Genomic DNA, 19,350 nt, shown 5'->3' on the forward strand with positions numbered 1-19,350 from the left:
GCTACAATAAGATTTGTTTTAGATGGCCCCTGATGTCAAAAGTTGTTGGTAAATGCTACTTCTTTATATATATATATATATATATATATATATAAATTCCAGCTTACAAGGCCCTCAAAATTGTAGAACCGTGGTCAGCGTTCTCATGAAATCCACAAGAGGGCGACAAAAGTGCAAGTGGCATCGGGGTTGTTCGGTTCACAATGCTCCCAGCATTTCTTTTTTCCTTATGAACATACAGTGATCTCGCAAATCAAATGAAATGGCTGTACGATATAAGCGTGCGCATTCGTTAACAGCATATCATTATTCTTGTCCATTAGGCCAGACCCAATTAAACTATTTGTACCACTATGGTGTGAATTCATACCGGGGAAACGAAATTTCTTGTGTTTATGCTTCAAATTGTAAAAAAAAACGATATGAAGCAATAATCAAGTGAAGTTGACAATAAAGGAATTGTTTATGTTGGGTAAATAAATATCAAACGCTCTTGCAATGTGAACACAAACAGCCAGTCTCACGCGCCCTCGGGGATGTTTGGATACACAACCTGTTCTAAATACATCATTTCTTTAGGAAACCATGAAACAAAAAGTAAACATCGCGATTTGCTTTGCTCTCTAGTTGCAGAAAGACAAACGTGAGCTATTTTAATGGCGATGTAATTTATGCAATTCTTCATTTGCCCTTGCGCTTGAATTAAAATATCTGTGACTAGTACTGGCTTGAAAGACTGGATGACTGAAAAGGTAATCACGTGGACGCAACACGGTCGATGATTGGCCACAAGCGTGTGGCGCTCGGCTGATGAAGATGATGGTAGTGACGATGATGGTGATGATGAACCCTGTGGCAAGTGTACACAGGCGAACACTCGGTTGAGCACACGGGGGAAGCCGTCACGCACAGGCCCACCGCGGTGCATTTGCAGGGGCATTTCTTCTAAATAATGTCATGCAGTCAAGTGACAGACGTTATCTTTTGGCCTGCTAGCCAAGTAGTGAATGGCCGCTCGCGAGCAGCGGACGGGGACTGTCGTCAGGCGTCGGCAGCGGCGGCGGCGACGGGCATCGTGTGAGGAACAAGGCGAAGCCCAGCACCGGCGGAAAAGAACCGGAGCACCTGCGGAGGAGAACCGGAGCACCGTAAGCCACCGGCGGCGGAGCTCCACAGACAGCTTGACTCTCACCGAAAGTCGGCGGCTACTCGGGCAATTTTCAAGCCTTCAACAACCGCAGTGAAAATATACAAGCCGGACTATTTTTTTATGACGTTTTTTCTAAACGTGTTTTCCCCAATTATTTTTTTAGTGTAAATATCGAGCTCTAACGTTTGTACATAGGAATACTAATCGTTTTTTTTGTGCTGAAGTGGCTCGGTGTTCTTTTTCTTGAAAGAAATCCATCACGGACCTGACAGACACGATGTTGCATTCGGGTGAGTGAAGTTTATTCATTGATTTGTGTTTATAAGATGCAGGAATGTTAGCCCCATCCAATTGAAGCACATTACTATGTTTCTAAATATCTGCTTACTTTTACATATTGTGTTGATTTATTATCAAGCACCTCCTGTTTAACCCTGGACTCGACATCGCACAATCTTATTATTTATTTATTGCATGTTTGGGTTGATTTTGCACATTCATGCTCAAAGACAAAGTAGCCTGACCTGTAAAGTATTGACATGTAGTCCATAGCAGCATTACAAGCATCACTATGGTCTACATCAGGGGTCACCAACCTTTTTGTAACCAGTTTGATACACACTTCTGATTTAACAAATTTGCCTTTCTTATTAATTGTTAAGATCAATCAAGTTAACATCTAAAAAAGTAATTATCAAGGTAGGAAACAGATCAATATCAACACAGTATGCTACACTATATTTCTGTAAACATCTCTGCTAATGTTTACAGTTTAGGAACTAGGAAATTAACTCATTCACTGCCATTGACGGCTATAAACGTAAAATTATTATTTTTTTCTCGCTTTTGTTAACAATAGTATGAAAACCTAGAATTTTTTCTATTGTACATTTAGAACAGATATGAAATTTGTGATGAATCGCAAGTTAACTAGTGAAGTCATGCAAATAATTACGATTAAAAACTTTAAACACCTGACGCCCCGAATTTTGTAATACGTAATCTGTTCTTCTTCTTTTTTTTAATTGCTTTACTGCCATTGGCGGCTATAAACGTCAACATTTCATTTGAACTATTCTATTAGTTTAACATTATTTTCCCCACTTTTGTTAACAAGAGTATGAAAACTTTGAATTTTTTTATTGTACATTTAGAACAGATCGTGAGTTAACTAGTGAAGTCATGCGATTAATTACAATTACAAAATTGAATCGCCTCTTGCCCCTAATTTTTAATAATCTTTTTTAAAAATGAATTATGGCAGTAAATGAGTCATAATGTATTCCTATGAAATCACAATGCCCCATCACTGGTGGTGAGCTATTTGTAGAACCGGCCCGCGGGCTACCCATGTGGTCCATGCGTTCCTTGGGGGTGGTGACCTGGTGCCTGCAGGGACCATGTTGGTAACTCGTGGTTTCCATGTGCAGACTATAAATAACATGCTTTCATTGCATTTGACTTGGAGGGATGTTCCCAAAATACACGTTTGTTTTCCTTATTTTTCCTCCTGTATTGATGTTGCAAGTATTGCATCTGATGTTCATGGCAAGGGCGAGTGGGTGCTCACTTGACTAAAAAAGGCCGACAGCTGCTGAGCCACTCTAGTCAACTCTGATCTCAGCCAGCTCAGTCATCCATAAAGCTTCAGCCGGCCTTTCGCAGGGGTTAAAAAAAAAAAAAAAAAAGGGCTCATTTGCCACTTAGCAATAAGCATAGCATGTAATTTCCACTCAACAGTCTCATTAAGGAGCTTTTCCCTTTTTCTCATCTGGACTCAGGATGGTTCTGCCGGCCGAGTGCGATGATAGACAATAAAAAAACGGGCTTAGATAACACTTGGTTGTTTGTGTCTCTCCCCGCAGTGTGCGCTACCTACACTCCACTCACTCGCCCATGCCTGACCTGGATTGGACAAAAGTCCTTGTGTTTTCAGCCTTGGCTTTGCAAAGAGAACAATCGGTGCGCGTTTACTTTTGAATTCATTCAACGTTTTCAGGAGCAACATGTGCTCAAGTCACTCGACTAATGGCCGCTGTTTTATTTTCTCGATTTGAACTTGAGTAACAGTCGTGAGCTTTTGACTTCAACGGTGTCTCTCCACTTCGCCGTGCCTCCATCTCGCTCTGTGGGAATAATGCTGAGTGTTTGCGAAGTGCCGGATACGTTCAAGTGCTACATTAATAATGCTGTGAAATGTAGTTGCATTAGCTTGCATTAGTTACCCATTTAGGGTAATCTTTTTTGGATAATGGCTCTGTCGATATCACACCTTTTACTTGCTATCAACTCCATGTTGGCAAGTAGGCAATAATTGTGCATTTCGTAAGCCCTCGTCAGCCCTGCAATCATTTACTCGAGGCTTGCAAATGAATCAAACGAAACAAGGTGAGCTGTATGTTACAGTTGAGGCAGCGATGGTGCAGTCGTACACTTGACATCCCACTCAGTGACAGTGTGAATGGTTGTTTATCTCTCTACTGTATGTGCCTTGACTGGTGACCAGTCCCGGGTAGGCATGGGGCATCATCTGATTTTTGTGATATTGCAGCTCTAAAATGTGTTATTCGGAAATGTTTGCGTCAAGACCTTTTTTTTTCATTGATCACAATCTATTTAACTTTCAGAAGTTAAAATGTGATACATAAGTAAAAGTACTTCTCAGAGAACGAGTAGAAGAGGATCCTGTGTGATGTATTGTTTATGTTTCGCGAGTTACATCACGCGATACTGTGTGGCAAGAAACGGCGTGTTTTACATGTAGTTTGATGCTTTTGCACGTTTGAAGGAGAAACAAGCAGATGGTTCATTCTTGTTGTGCCATCAACTGTACGGCCCGTCGGGGGCCTAATAAAAAAACCTTTTATCGCATTCCCACCGAAAGGGGACGCAAAAAAAAGAAAGAAATGGCTGCGAGCGATCAGGACGGTATAACTTGACACTCAAAGCCTGGATTCCGGCTGATGCTGACGGGTTTGTGAGGCTCACTTTATAACCGGTGAGTACTTGTGACTATTAGGGGTGTGCCAAAAAAATCCATTCTCATGAAAATCGCGATTCTCATTTAGTACGATTCAAAATCGATTTAAATGCCCCAAGATCAATTTTATATAAATTATTTTATACTGTCTTCCCTTTGTGTGTGCCTTTATTGGGAGCACTGTTCATGTTGTACCCGGTTTGGCCACTGAGGGGCAGTGTGGTTCCACGCGGTCTAATACACTGTTAACTTGTAGCCACATTAGAGTAGAAGGAAAAAGTCACGATCAAGTTATTTCAATTAAAGTTTGTTTTTTTTCCGGCGTGGAGCCGTTCTTGGTAAAAGTGCTGCGAGTGGCGCGCTAGTTAGCATTAGCGAGTCAGACTGGAGTAGATCATTACAATTCCTTGCACATCTATAGATTGAAGCAAAAATCATTGTCAATCAAATCATTTTGAATCAAAAATGGTTCCTAATCGAAAATCGATTCTAAATCGCATTGCACACCCAAAAATCGGAATCAAATCGAATCGTAAGACATTTAAAGAGTCCTTCCCCTAGTGACTATAGATTGTTATTTGGAGAGGATTAAACAAAAAAAATCTAGATTGTGCAGTATAAAAGCCGCTGAGTCGTATTGTTGTTGTTGTCTGATTCCGCTGTTCGAATGCACGATCGACAGTCACCCTGACTTGTTCATCGCCTTGAAATGAGCTATCCTGGATCGCTAAACCTGAAGGCTAAAGAAAAAGGCGTCCGGCGGTACAAACGGAGGATCAAAAGGCAACGAGTGTCAAAATTGTGTTATGTAGCCAGAAAACAGGTGTCGCACCAACGTTTATCATCATCTTTCCACGTCTCATATGGGCTTTGAATAATTTCAATTTTGTCGCCAATACATATATTATACTTTTCTATAAACCCAACCCTCCCGCCACCGCCCTTCGGCCGTTAATGTGCATAACTGGCGATTTCGCCCGCTAAATTTATTGTTGTACGTCGCATCTGTACAGCGCGGCTGAGCCCACTTTCATTTTCTGCCACACAGCCAAAATTTGTTGAGTAGGTCTGCTTTTCGAAGATAACGTTAGCGCGGAAATGTGCTGATGTTAGCCATGCTAGTTAGCTATGTTATCTACTTCAGTCACAAGTATTTATTTCAATAATTGCAGACAGGTAGCTGATTGTAAACATTTATAACAATAATAATAATGTGTCGGATTTATCTAATCAGATACTGGCTGACGGAAGCGTGGCTGCCAGTGTGCGCCTACAGCCCCTCCGACCGCCACCAAACATGAAGTGCCTTGCCCAAGGACACAACAACACATGACTTGGGTAGCGCGGGGATCGAACAGCCGACCTTCTGGTTACTTGACGACACCCTGAGCCACGGCTTATTTTAAGACAGTGTTATGTAATATTGAATTTGTCAAAGAGTGTTGGATTACGTTTTGCAAACACGTCCTCCACCAAGGCGCAGTTTCTTGTCGTTCAAAATCATTCCATTTATGTTGCCTTGTCGCTAGAGTCGCTTTTCGGGAAAAATTGTTGCTAGAAGTCTGCTGGAATAGCCTTCAGCTTCTCACGACTGAATAGGATGGATGGATATTTTAAGTAATATCAAGAAAAAGTGGAGTTTAAATCAAAGCAGTGGACATCGCTTTTGGATATTCGCATTCATCCGAGCCGTTTCATTCTCATGACATTGAATTTATTGAAAGACAGCAGTCCAGTTATACGATTGATCGTTTCAATGCCCTGAGAATGCACATCAGAATTTATTCTTCTTCTTCTTCTTATTTTTTTTTAAATCATCACAACAACATATAAACTCTTAATTTATCGATAAAATCGATTAATTTCCCAGACCTTATAAAATGCATCATTTAATTCAACAGATCAACACCAGGAATGTGCAGGATCTTTGTTTTGTTTTTTTTGGTGCTGTGAGTTTTGTCCAGTCTGCATTTCAGTGGTGTAGCTCGAAAAAGGTCAATTATGTTCTTGCTGTTTTTATGCTTTCTCGAGTCTGTTCGTTCACACAAAAACTACTAATCGATTGACATGACACCTGATTATACGGGCCAAGGAAAACCCCATTAAAATGTTGCTGTGGGTTCGGATAAAAGTGTGAAGTCAGTATTTGCCACTCTTCTTAACACTGTTGGAAACATCTTCTTACATTTGGATTAATGTTCCAACGTCATTTCATTGGTGGAACATGCTGGAAGCGGTCATTTGCGGAGGTATTAAGAATGTATTGCTGATTGATTGAAATAAATTATATTGGCAATATAATCGTGCCAATATTTTTTTTTAGGGATTAAAATGGAAGGAATAGACTGGATGTAAAAACTTGAGATAGCCCTTTTCAAATGCCATGTTTTTATGATTTAACAAATGGGACCAAGATGAATGACTTCAAAACTTTTTTCACCATTAATATGCCCTAAAACCTCTACAATCCAGGTGGGGGGAAAAGCACACTCTGTGTGTGTGTGTGCACGTGAACTCTTTCGTTAGTTCAGTGGCCTTTTTCTTCTACTCGGCGGACTTGGCTCGTGAGAATGGTTCTTGTGCGCTCAAAACACATTTTGCGGTCAATATTTCCTCTTGCCTGCTTGTAATTGTGGCACAAATCTATCATCTATGTCTGAATGCTTGCAGTTTGAGATCGGGGTTTGCTTGCTTACACATTCAGTTCTATTGAGCATTCTATCGACCTATTTTCTATTGATATTGATTAGGGGTGTGCCCAAAAAATCGATTCTCATAAGAATCGCGATTCTCATTTAATATGATTCAGGATCGATTTTAAATGTCCCAAAATCGATTTTATTTAAATAACTTTATACTGTCTTGCCTTTGTCTGTGTGTGCCTTTATTTGGAGCGCTGTTCATGCTGTACCCGGTTTGGCTAATGAGGGGCAGTGTGGCTCCACGCGGTCTGATACACTGTTAAGTTTAAGTCACATTAGAGTAGAAGGAAAAAGTCACGATCGAGTAATTCTAATAAAATTTGTTTTTTTGCAGCGTGGAGCCGTTCTTTTGAGTGATAAAAGTGCCGCGAGTAGCGCGCTAATTAGCATTAGCGAGTCAGACTGGAGTAGATCATTACCTTTCCTTGCACATCTGTAGATTGAAGCAAAAATCATTGTCAATTAAATCATTTTGAATAAAAAATCGTTCATAATCGAAAATTGATTCTGAATATAATCGCAGGCCCCAAAATCGGAATCGAATCGAATCGTGAGACATTCATAGATTCCCACCCCTAATATTGACTGTGACTATTGTGATACATTTTGAGGCGATCAAATTTTTAAATTGTAATTAATCACATGACCTCAATAGTTAACTCACGATTAATCACAAATTTTATATCTGTTCTAAATGTACACTATTTTTTCCCCAGGTTTTCATACTCTTGTTAACAAAAGTGGGAAACAAATGTTAAACTAATAGAAATAGTTCAAAATATTTTTGGACGTCTATAGCCGTCAATGGCAGTGAATGAGTTAAGGAGGTAAACATTTTGAAATGATCTTAGTCTACATTGTTCATATTATGTAAACCTGGCATTTGGCTTCACTTTTTTTTTTTATGTCCACTTTGAATAGAATGGAATGAGCCTTCATTTGCCCCACAATGGGCACATTCACATTTTGTGGCAGTCAATTGCAGCAGCACATCACAATTGTACAATTACTGCACACATTTACGTCACCAAGCAAGGAGAATGATCCACAGCAGTGTATATGGCAACTGTAGATGAATAATAAATACTGTACTACATAAGCAGATGTGATTGTTTACTAGGCAGCAGTTTTGTGAACAGTATGTCGAAAAAAATGTCATTGTGTAATAATGTCATTAAATCCTCATCGCTCCATAAGAAGTTCAGAATGAAATGAATATCAGCAATATTTTTTTCCCCCACTTTTTCATTTTCGCTGCATTTTAGCTAAAGTTGCTGCTTTCATTCACACATTCAACACAAGCACATATTTTATCAGACAAAATCCCTCCAGCCCTCTTTTGTCTGTGCCCCCTCCCCTCTTGATCCCTCTCTTGTTCTTATTCACACACACACAGTATTCCCACCCCTCTCCGAAAGCCCCTTGCCTCCCTCCCCCCCTTCTTCCATCTCCCCAGTTGACAATAACCCCCCCCTCTTACACACAAACAGTCCCCTGGCTCCACTTTTGTCTGCCTGCCTGATTTTCCTGCAACAGTTTGGATTCAGGAATTTAATGTGCGATGAACTAAAGGATTACAAGTGCAGGGCTTCCAAAGTACAGCAGCACCTAGCAGTTGGAGACCATTCAAGTCCACGACGCTTACTTCATTTGAGGAGCCATTTTTTTGCAGGTTAATCCCATGAACCTGTTCCTGGTGCATAGGCACAGACAAGTCAGGATCTATAGCCCCGCCCGAAGGTGAAGGGATCCTACTTTCTCGTCCAGTGGGGGGAACCCCAGTGTATGAATACCAGGCCAAGGGGGCAATAAGTATGCCCACCCACACCCCTCTTGAGAGGACTGTTACCTGTGTGTGGAGGCAAGCTTGACTATATCTAGTGGGAACGTACTGTACCCGCCTCGCACACCAGCTCAGGCACCATTTACCTCCATCAAGCTGCATTTACCTTGGGCCCCAAATGACTAGCTACGGCCCTGCGCTGAGCCAGTAAGGTCGCACGCCAGCTGACATACCCAAAGTGTAATTAGTCTGCATCTGACCCCTTAACTCATTCACTGCCATAAATTCATAAAAATAAAAAATAAAAAGATTATTAAAATTAGGGGTAAGAGGCGATAACAATTTTTAATTGTAATTAATCGCATGACTTCACTAGTTAACTCACAATTAATCACAAATTTTGTATCGGTTCTAAATGTACAATTAAAAAATTCACAAAAAGGGGGGAAAATGTAAAACTAATAGAAATAGTTCAAATGAAATTTTGACGTTTATAGCCGTCAATGGCAGTGAATGAATAAAAAAAGAAGAAGAAAAGAAAAAAAAATTGGGGCGTCAAGCGATTAAAGTTTTTAATCGTAATAAATCGCATGACTTTACTAGTTAACTCGCGATTAATCACAAATTTCATATCTGTTCTGAATGTACAATAAAAAAATTCTAGGTTTTCATACTCTTGTTAACAAAAGTGGAAAAAAATGTGAAACTAATAGAAATAGTTCATAGGAATTGTTGACGTTTATAGCCGTCAATGGCAGTGAATGAGTTAATCTTTGTCCTTTTAAATTGATGGATTATTCATTGAGAATATGAGGAAAATGGTGCAATCTGAACAAAAGAAGATTCCAAACCAACATCATTGGTATGGAAGTTTTCCACTTGCCTGTACCCCACTCGCCCACAAAGTGTTTGTTTGTTTTTTGTTTTTTGTTTTTTGGGGGGGGGGGGTGAATTGTGAAAAACAAACGCAAATAAACGTGTACATTCTTCTTGACGTTCATGAGGAAGAAAGGGAAAGAGGTGGAAAGACGATGTTCTAAGCTAGCTTGCCTTTGTGTTTACAATTTGTGTGCTTGCATGTGTTTGTGTGTGTGATTGAGAGCCAGTGATGGCTTGAACTAGCTTGATGTTCTTTGATAACTCCATCCGTTATGTGGATTTCATGGGAACTCCTTGCCCTGAGGACATACGCAGCCAATTAGATCCTGTCTACAAGGCAATTTGCCTCATTTATCTTTTTTTTTTTGTGTTCAACCGGAACAGATCCTCACATCTTGATTGAGTTGGTCAGTGCCGTTACATCGCATCTTGACCAATTTTTTATGTCCTATTTACCTTCTTGACCTAATCTTGATTGTCATTGCACAGTGTACTAAAGCTCTTCCTGTCCACAATATTCTTCGTAATGTAACATTTTGCCAGTTGTAATACAATGGTGATCACTGGGCAATATTGACTTGTGTTTTTTATTTTTGCGATTGCATTTTTTGATTTTAATTATTCGCATGACTTCACTAGTTAACACACGATTAATCACAAATTTTATATCTGTTCTAAATATACAATAAAAAAATTCTAGGTTTTCATACTCTTGTTAACAAAAGTGGAAACAAAATTTGAACTAATAGAATTTGTTTAAATGAATTTTTGACGTTAATAGCCATCAATGGCAGTGAATGAATAAAAAAAGAAAACATTATTAAAAAATTGGGGTGTCAGGCGATTAAAGTTTGTAATTGTAATTAATCGCATGACTTCACTAGTTAACTCACGATTAATCCAAAAATTTATATCTGTTCTAAATTTACAATTTTTTTTTTTAGGTTTTCATACTCTTGTTAACAAAAGTGAGAATTTTTTTGAAACTAATAAAAATAGTTCAAATTAATTTTTGACGTCTATAGCTGTCAATGGCAGGGAATGAGTTAAGGATGGTTATATATATATATATTTTTTTTATTTTTTTTTTTACAAGTCGTCTTAATGTCAATAATGCTGTTAACTACTGTAATGCTAATCTGTTCTAACACTGCAGCTCTGCTTACCGTCTGATTTTGCATTAAACGTGCTTTCCTGTAGTGCAACGGATGGACTCTGACCATCACTGATGATGGATCTTCGCCCAGTGTCGTTGCTAATGGGTCGGGGATGGTATTGGGGATGGTATTATGCAAATGAACTCCACTGTTACATCACGATTCAGGCATAGTTCAGAAGACCTTGCACATTTTTTTGTATATGAGCAGCTCACACAAGGTTCACTTGGTTGTGTAATTTCACGCCTGATTGACAGACAGGCACTCTATACTGTAGACCATTTGTATACAAACAATTCAAATACTGTATGCTACAATGTCTCTGATCAACCAGATTGTGTGACAAAATTCATATGTGTATTTTTTGTTGTTGCTTTGCATATTGTAATGTAGCCTAATCATTTTACATCATAGCCACCTGTTTCATGCTAATTATCGCTATCGTCAACATCTAGGAATGTGGCATAGCTGGAATTGTGTTCTTTTTCTACTTAAGTAACCTTAAGGCCTATTGTGTTTATAATTTGACTGCCATCTTATTGCCTGGCTTGTTTCAAAGCAAGTAGCAACATGTGTGATGCTTTGCTTTTTAGTCGTAAGAACTTTTTGGTCTGGACTTGCTCCTGACTGTGGCTGTCTGCAAGTCAAGAGCACATTTCAATAGCACATGCATATGTTATCCACGTGGTGCAGAACTTGGAACTGGAAGTGCTTTAATCCGAGACAGTGCTAGCTTAAAGCAGTGGTCCTTCACTGACCAACATGCTTGAGTGTCAAGTAATATGGAGAAGTCGTAAAAAAAGTGAGTTAATGCATTGACCTTTATTTCCACTGCGCCAATACCAATGCACTCCCTGACATACCGAACACATTGTATAGAAAAGTTGGTGAGGAAATATGAGGTTACTTTAATTTAAGATTAAGTTTTGGTTATGTTAAGCAGTTTTACTTTGACACATTTCTACTTCCTGTTTTCCAATTGCCGGTGGCTTGATGATGAGACGCTCAGCCACTCTTTGTGAACAAATGACATCTAGATCTTCTGTGGATTGTGTTATGCACTTGAGTTCATCTGTGTGGGATTTACACGGCTACATTAGCATGTTGCTAGCTTGTTTGGTTAATAGTGTGATGCGTTTCCCCCTCTTGATTTTAAGTCAAGCCTGTGTTTGAACAGTCTATTATCATTTTAACTGGTAATTATGACACTGGTTGCTTTTGCTTGTGTGACACTTAATAATGTTTGATAATAGTAAGTAGTAGGGTTGGGCGATATGGCCAAAAAATACAATCTCGATTCAGGAAGATTTTAATCTAATAAACCCCAAAAACATTTATTTAAAGGTTTCATTTATTCAAAAATAATTCCTGTGCAAAATGTTCAGACAACAATAATATATACTGATTCTAAATGTGTTTAGACATAAACTTAACATTCATATTTTTTTCTTAAATGCCACAATTAAGTAGCTGTTAGCTATTGTAAACATGCCTTGTAAAGCACCCATCCAGCATTCTGCCATAAAAACCTTTGAAGGTAACACAACATAAGAACAACAGCTTTTAATCATCCAAAAGACAAAAAAGATTTCACGATTTACAACATTTTCAACGATTCGATTTTTAAAATGAAGATGTATCTAATTCATTTGATTTATTGCCCAGCCCTAGTAAGTAGTAACAAGAATGGTGTATAAAAGATTTACTCAACAGCAGTGCTGGAAATCCTTATTATTTAGTTTCACCTGAAGCCTTAAGAGGCAATTCCAAAGCTCCATATAATCACACCACGTTATACTTTCAGTACGCTTTGTCAGTCCCGTTGCGCATGAAATATTCACACCGAGCAAGTCCATAGTTCATCATCCATATTTCATGATCAGGATAGGCTTTAATAACTGCAGCCAGTCTTGTTTGGACTATCTTCAAGAGTTAAGAGTATTTAAGTAAAAGTACAAGTATCCTAAAATAAAATAACTTTGGACATTAAAATCAACTTGTAGATTGTGTAAAAAATCTTAACTCTTTAAGTATCTCACATTTCCTCAAAAGTAATTTTCTGATATTTAATGTGTGTTTAATATTGAAAGTAAAATGATTCAAGAAAAGGGAGTGGTTAGAATTTTTATTTTATTTTTTTAAATACATTTATTTATTTATTTATTTAAATCCAGTTTACTCCTGTGGTGTAGAGAAATTAAAGTAATCTGCATTGTTGGCTAATAAGTGAAGTTAGCTTGGCCATCACGCTTGACTTTAAGAGAAAGACACACTGCTATTGCATCCATAAAATGTCTTCCTGATAACCCTGCGTCTAATTTTCATGACCCCTAGATGTGAGCGATATGATGATAATGAGATATCGAAAAGTTTTTATTGTGCCAATTCTCTGCCATAGTTGAATATGTCTTTTAGGCCAAAATATATGTTTCATATGGGGAATTATGGCAATGGCAAATGATACAAATGAAGAGGCAGCTCGATAAGCTTTTACCGAACCCCAGAAGTGATATACCACCACACAACACAAACACACGGTGCAAAATTAAATCTAACAGTCTATTAAATTAATAAATAGTAAGGTGGGTGAATGCACAAAACGAATACTACTACATTTCTAGAACTTGAAACGTTGAATGTAGATGCTTGTTTTATTTTGATATATCTGCAATGTTTACATAGTAAAGTTGCGTACTGTTGATCTTCTGCTCTGATTGCACTACTTGAAAAATAAACAGGGCTCGAGCAGCAGCCGCTCTATCTGCAGAATATATACAAAATTGTGAAAAGGCAATTCGCTGCTTGATTTTAAAGGGAACAAATCTTGACTTGCCCTCAACGGACCATGTTTTCTGAGAATCATCCATGTTCCTGTCATTCTCAGCCTCTTAACTATCTGTGTTGTTTTTGTTGTCTTGCAGGCTTTCGTTGAAAACATTCGCTCGAAGACTCCACCACTTGCAGCAGGCTTGTGAAAATACGCTGCTTGAGTGTGTTAATAAGGCCTTGAAGGAGTGCTATTTGCTTGGCTTATTGGAGGCCTCAAGTGGATTCTGAAGAAAATGTGGAGGATGCAGCAGCGGAAAGTGAGGACATAAACTATTCTCTTGTGATCTCACTGTTGAAGAAATGTCGAACGAGAAAGGAATGAAAGTGGCTAAGGGTCACTAGTTTGAGCACAGAAAAAAAACAATCTGGTGGACCAGCAAAGGTGAGAGACAGAAGACGGGGACTGACGGAGGAGAAAATTTGCAAAGGAGGTCCCGGCGGACTGAGGAAAAAACTCCACATCTCCATGGCTACTGACCCAGGAGAGCCCACAGGCACAGAGGATTCGTCGGAGAAAACTGATGGGCAGAGAAAAGAGGACCTTGACCCATCTCAGGCTCAAGGGTGGAGAAGGACAGGAGACGAGCATGGAGTGACAGGAGAAGTTCATCGAGAGGGTGTGGTGGCGTTAGTCACACCCGGAATTTCCTTCTCAACGCCCACCTTGCCAGTTGACACAAGCCAGAAAAGTCAGAGGAGGGAGAAGCGCTTCTTCAGGAAGAGCGTCGAGATTTGTGAGGAGGAAGATGAAGTGGCTCTTCCAGAAGCTCCCCAGAGCGCGCCCCACCTGGAGCTCTGCTCCTTTGATCCAGTCTTCGCCAGCAATGTCCAGCAGCAAGGAGCTGTGTCCTGCGCCGCCCTGCGCCAGGATCCATCCTGTCCCAGTGACCAGGATCCTGGCAAGGGTGGCCCTCCTTCTTCGCCCACCCAAAAGGGGAAAGAGAGGGAACGTGAGCAGGAGGAGGAGGCGGAGATGAAAGCCGTGGCCACCTCGCCTGGAGGCAGATTCCTCAAATTTGACATTGAACTGGGCAGAGGAGCGTTCAAGACCGTTTACAAAGGCCTGGACACTGAGACCTGGGTGGAGGTGGCTTGGTGTGAACTTCAGGTATCATGATTTCTCTCTTCTGTCACACAATACTGAACCCTTGATGACTAGTCGTTCGCTATTCACAAATTCACATTTTTCTGTTCTGAGGAACCTATCTTGAGCTATTCATTGAAAAACCTCTGCTCTTTACATAATGCTCTAGGATGCCACAAGATCAAAGCCATGGCTAATAGGAAAGTAGTAATTGGTGTCAAGGACATAATTGTCTGTCTGGTACTGGGAGGAGCTAGGTTTAGCTTGGGTTATTAGTAGGGGTGTTAGAAAAAATCGATTCGGCGATATATTGCGATATTACAGCGCACAATTCTCGAATCGATTCGATATGCGGCCGAATCGATTTTTAAACATCAATTTTTTATGGGAATATTCAACAAAACGTCTTACTTAGGGTTAGGATTCACACATTAACCATGGAAGAATGTTATATTAATGGAACATTAAGCCTTAATAATTTATTTCCGTGCTGTTCAAACGTGAAACACTGCAACATGTTTGTTAAATGCAGTGGCTCAGTTATAAGCCTGAATTTTCAGATAAATAAATACACTTTCAAACAAATCTTACAGTGTACATGTACAAGTTAGTTGATTAGTATTTTCTAAATTTGAGTTAAAAAAAAAATCGCAATAATCAATTTATAGATTTGTATCGGGATTAATCGAATCGAATCGTGACCTATGAATCGTGATACGAATTGAATCGCCAAGACTAGGCAATTCACACCCCGAGTTATTTGTGAATGTTTCCCTATCCCTGCGAATAGCTTGGGTTCATTTTATTCCAATAATGTCAAAGAAGTTCCTTTCCCAGTGCAAAATTGGCGCATTAGAGATGTAACCGTAGAGACAGTACAGACGCTCCCCAACTTACGAACGAGTTACGTTCCGAGCGATCGTTCGTAAGGTGAATTTGTTCGTAAGTTGCTTCAGTGCTATATTTTGTATTATAATTTATGTTTAAAGAGAATACGTACAGTACTGTACTACGTATGTTAGAGAGAGAGAGCGAGAGACACACACAGTATGTACATGTACGTAATAAGATAAATAAAATGAAGTTTAACTTACTTTTGGAAGATGTGCTCGATGCTTAAGGAGATGATGGAGGAGGAGGAAGAGGAGGATTTTATATCATGAGAGGTTCTTTGTCGTCGCTGGAATGGGCTTCAAAAGTTACTTCCTCCTCCGTAACTTCAATGTAGGAAGAAGTTGAGGGTCGCGGAGAAGAAGATGAGGGTTGATGAGTATCTTCCTTGGAGGTTTTACTAGAAACTGGCTGAAAAAAGCGATCTAACGACAATTGCACAGTTTTCTTCTTTTTTCATCATAAATGATGCGGTAGCACTGTATGGCATCATTCAATTGATTTGCAACCTTTGTGCAACGTTCAATATTTGGGTCTTGCTGCTCGAAGAGTGCGATGGCTTTATCTATGAGCGACAGGCGTTTCTTCTTCTTCCCCCTCCTCGACACGTTGCTGAGCCTCCAATGCTGGGTGAGCTCTCACAGCGCCAAGCATCGGTATTAGCGGCGGAAAGAAGCACTACAGTACTCGGAAAAAGGTGCGCAATAAAAAATCTAATTTACAGCATCTCTTTCCGAAGATTTTTTGACATGCGCGCATGCGTGCAGACATGTTCGTAACTCGAATGTTCGTAAGTAGGGGAGCGTCTGTATTTATTTACCTGTGTCGTTCACACAGCACTCAACAAAGTGGGACATTGCTTTGTCAACGTGGCATTCCGCGAACTTGATCACGTTGGCGCCAGCGTCACGAGTTGTGACATAAAGAAATCATTGTCAGACAATGACAATTGTTTGGCAGCATTGTTAAACATTACACCCCATTCTTAGCTATTCCCTACAGGCAGCAGTTGCCACGCCCTAGTTACGCCTTTCATAGTTCCTCCGTGATCAGGTCTGTCGTACAGAACAGGGACGCAAGAAAAAGTTGAAGGGAAAAACAACAACATTGCAGCTGATAAGGATTAGTTACCTTGCAATGAATATGAATTATAATATTTGCACTGACAGCACATTATTCCCGTCTCTTTTATGTGTAGAATTACAGGAGCTCTTTGTTTTGAAACCTTTACAGTAAATCCCAGCATCTGAAAGGATGGGTTGTTGAGGAGGACTGTGACTATCTTTAATTAAGCGGTTATGAATTATAGAATTGTGGGCTTGGCACTATTTCGCAAGGGTATGTTCTATTCATTCATAGTTGTTACAAAGGAGATGTTATTTTAACATTGGTTAATAACTATGATGAATGTAATATTTGGGACACTTTGCGCCACAAACCGATCCCACACATTGTTGCTTGCCTAACGTAATGACGCATGTGATGGAGATGGAAATGGAAATGAAAGCCGAGGCGCAATGGAGAACATTGTAACACGTAGTCGTGGGAGACATTCTTGCGGAGGAGAATAGAAAGTACAATAGAAAGCAGTGTTGTAGCTTACATCTTCATTTGACTGCTGGCTTTGCGGTTTGGAGCTTATCATTCAGATCACTTCGGACTTCAGACTGACAACTGGCAGCCATGCTGCTATCCACGTTGACCACAATGGGGTTTTTTTGTACTGTGTTGCTGGTAATTGCGCTGGCCACTGTTTATCCGCAAGTGCATTCGACCAACTTGGATAGGATGTCATACAAAGTAAAATGCCATTAGCCCAGTACGCCTCTCCTACACATGCTTTCACCACAGTAGAGGCCCAGCCCATTGCTAGAAGAACAAAACAAAACATGATACGAATAATAGAAAATAGTATTGTAATAACATTAAAGTATCATTTCTGCCTTGCTAGACTTCATTGTCTCGTTGTATGTAAAGTATTCTGTAAACTGATGGTAGGATGCTGCTATTGTTAAAGACAAAACACATGGAGACTGAGAGTGCGAGACAACCGATACAACAGTGACAAGAGGTGCTGCATGTGAGAAAAAAAAAGCCGAGAGACGGAGTGAGAAAGAGATGAGCCAAATGTCGGATTACTATGGCATTCCTCCCAATGAGCAGTTGCCTAGCTAACACTAAGTCACCACATGCGGAGAGGAAATTCAAGCGCACACAGACTCACTTGCACACTAAAGCTTGACTACCACATTGACTATGAGCTGCGCCGTTTACTCTTGATTACCAAAGTCATTCCAAAGCACAGGGTCATTTGAATGAGTGCTTAAGCGAGTCACACATTGTTGACATTAAAATTTGAATTGACTCAGTGACGGTAACAACAAACAAAGGATTACATAACGCAATGCCTTAAGTGAAGAAGGCAATTTACAAGTGGATGCTTTTTGTGGGAGCACCTTGCTTATCTTCCTCTCGCCATAAAGATGAGAAGCCAAGGGATTAGTTGTCCAAACAAAGCATGAAAGACTGGGAAATTAAAGCTCACAGTGTGGACACTGGGCAGCATTGCTCTTACGGGTATTTCTTCTCTGTCTTTGTGTGAAATTCCACAGGCAGAAAATAGAGCGATATATCTCCCTTAAATTTGTCTCACTTGTGCATTTTCCTCCATGCCTCCATCATTGGGTGTGTTCTTGAAGAAGATACCGGTCAGCGCGACAAAAATCCTGGAAATCCCATTGTAGGATTTTAAAATAATTTCTCATACTGTATTGTGTGAGATCTTGCCCCAAACCAGCTCTTGCTTGTTTGTGGGTGACCAAATACTTTTTTTTTTTTTCCCCCAGGAGAGCTCAGTATTGTTCATTCGATTTGACATCATCATTGCTCTCCTTTTTTAAAAAAAACAAATACATTAAAAAAAAATTATAAATGTTTTTTTTTATTATTATTATTATTTTTTTAATATATATACATATATATACATATACACACACATATATATATATATATATATATTTATTTATTTTTTTTTGTATGTGAGTGAGTATGTGTATGTGCGTGTGTGTGTGTGCGTGCATGCGTGCGAGTGTGTGTGTATTCATCAGTTCACCTAAAGCCCATTAAAAAAAATCCCATACTAATAATATAATATAATAATAAATTGCCAAATGCAGAAACATCAATGTAAGTTATCACGATGTAGTAGCTCTCGCTAACAGACAGAATTAAGTAACCAGAATTAGGTTAAAAAATTCTATATACGTAGACCATGTTTCTATAAATTTTGATATTTGGTTTTTATTTGAGGCAGATATTTTTTCCATTAAAATGTGATTTATGGGGAGGTTAGACCATTGGTCGATATTCAGAGTTTGTTTATTTTTCCAGTTATACATATAATATATATATATATATATATATATATATACATATATAGGGTGACCAAATACTTATTTCACACCATAATGAATTATTTAAAAATCCGGCAATGTGATTTTCAGGATTTTTGCATCACATCACATTGCATTCTGTTTCTTACAATTGAAATGAAAGATGAAAATTACATAATAATAATACAACGTTTAATTTGAAATGCACTTAACATTTCAAAAGAAATCTTAAAGTGCTACAGGGAAAAGTTAAAAAAAATTACAATAAATAAAATAAAAATAATAATAGGCCTTTTTAAAAAGAAAGGTCTTGAGGCTTTAAAAAAAAAAAACTTCCACAGTCTGAGGAATTATTTTAAGTGGGAGAACTTGCACACTGAGTGTCTGACTAAATACTTTTTTGCTTCTTTGCTCCTTGTAAGAAATGCCACATTTACAATACTGAAAAGGTTGTATATACAGTATTGTAAAATGACAGCAAGAAACTCATTTACTCAAACCCT

The 19,350-nt window shown here is 39.1% G+C and overlaps 1 protein-coding gene across 4 annotated transcripts in view; it reads left to right on the forward strand.

Annotated features, from left to right (window-relative positions):
* Positions 1-835: 835 nt before the first annotated feature.
* Positions 836-19,350, forward strand: part of wnk3 (WNK lysine deficient protein kinase 3) — a 53,061-nt gene continuing 34,546 nt past the window's right edge. For all 4 annotated transcript variants that reach the window (XM_077572218.1, XM_077572235.1, XM_077572225.1 and 1 more), the window contains exons 1-2: positions 836-1,440; positions 13,573-14,588. In XM_077572218.1, coding sequence (XP_077428344.1) covers positions 13,947-14,588 — 642 coding nt within the window. In that variant the 5' untranslated portion in view covers positions 836-1,440; positions 13,573-13,946. The remainder of the gene's footprint in view (positions 1,441-13,572; positions 14,589-19,350) is intronic.

The sequence above is a fragment of the Vanacampus margaritifer genome, chromosome 1 (genome assembly GCF_051991255.1).
Source record: "Vanacampus margaritifer isolate UIUO_Vmar chromosome 1, RoL_Vmar_1.0, whole genome shotgun sequence".
Taxonomy (NCBI): Eukaryota; Metazoa; Chordata; class Actinopteri; order Syngnathiformes; family Syngnathidae; genus Vanacampus; species Vanacampus margaritifer.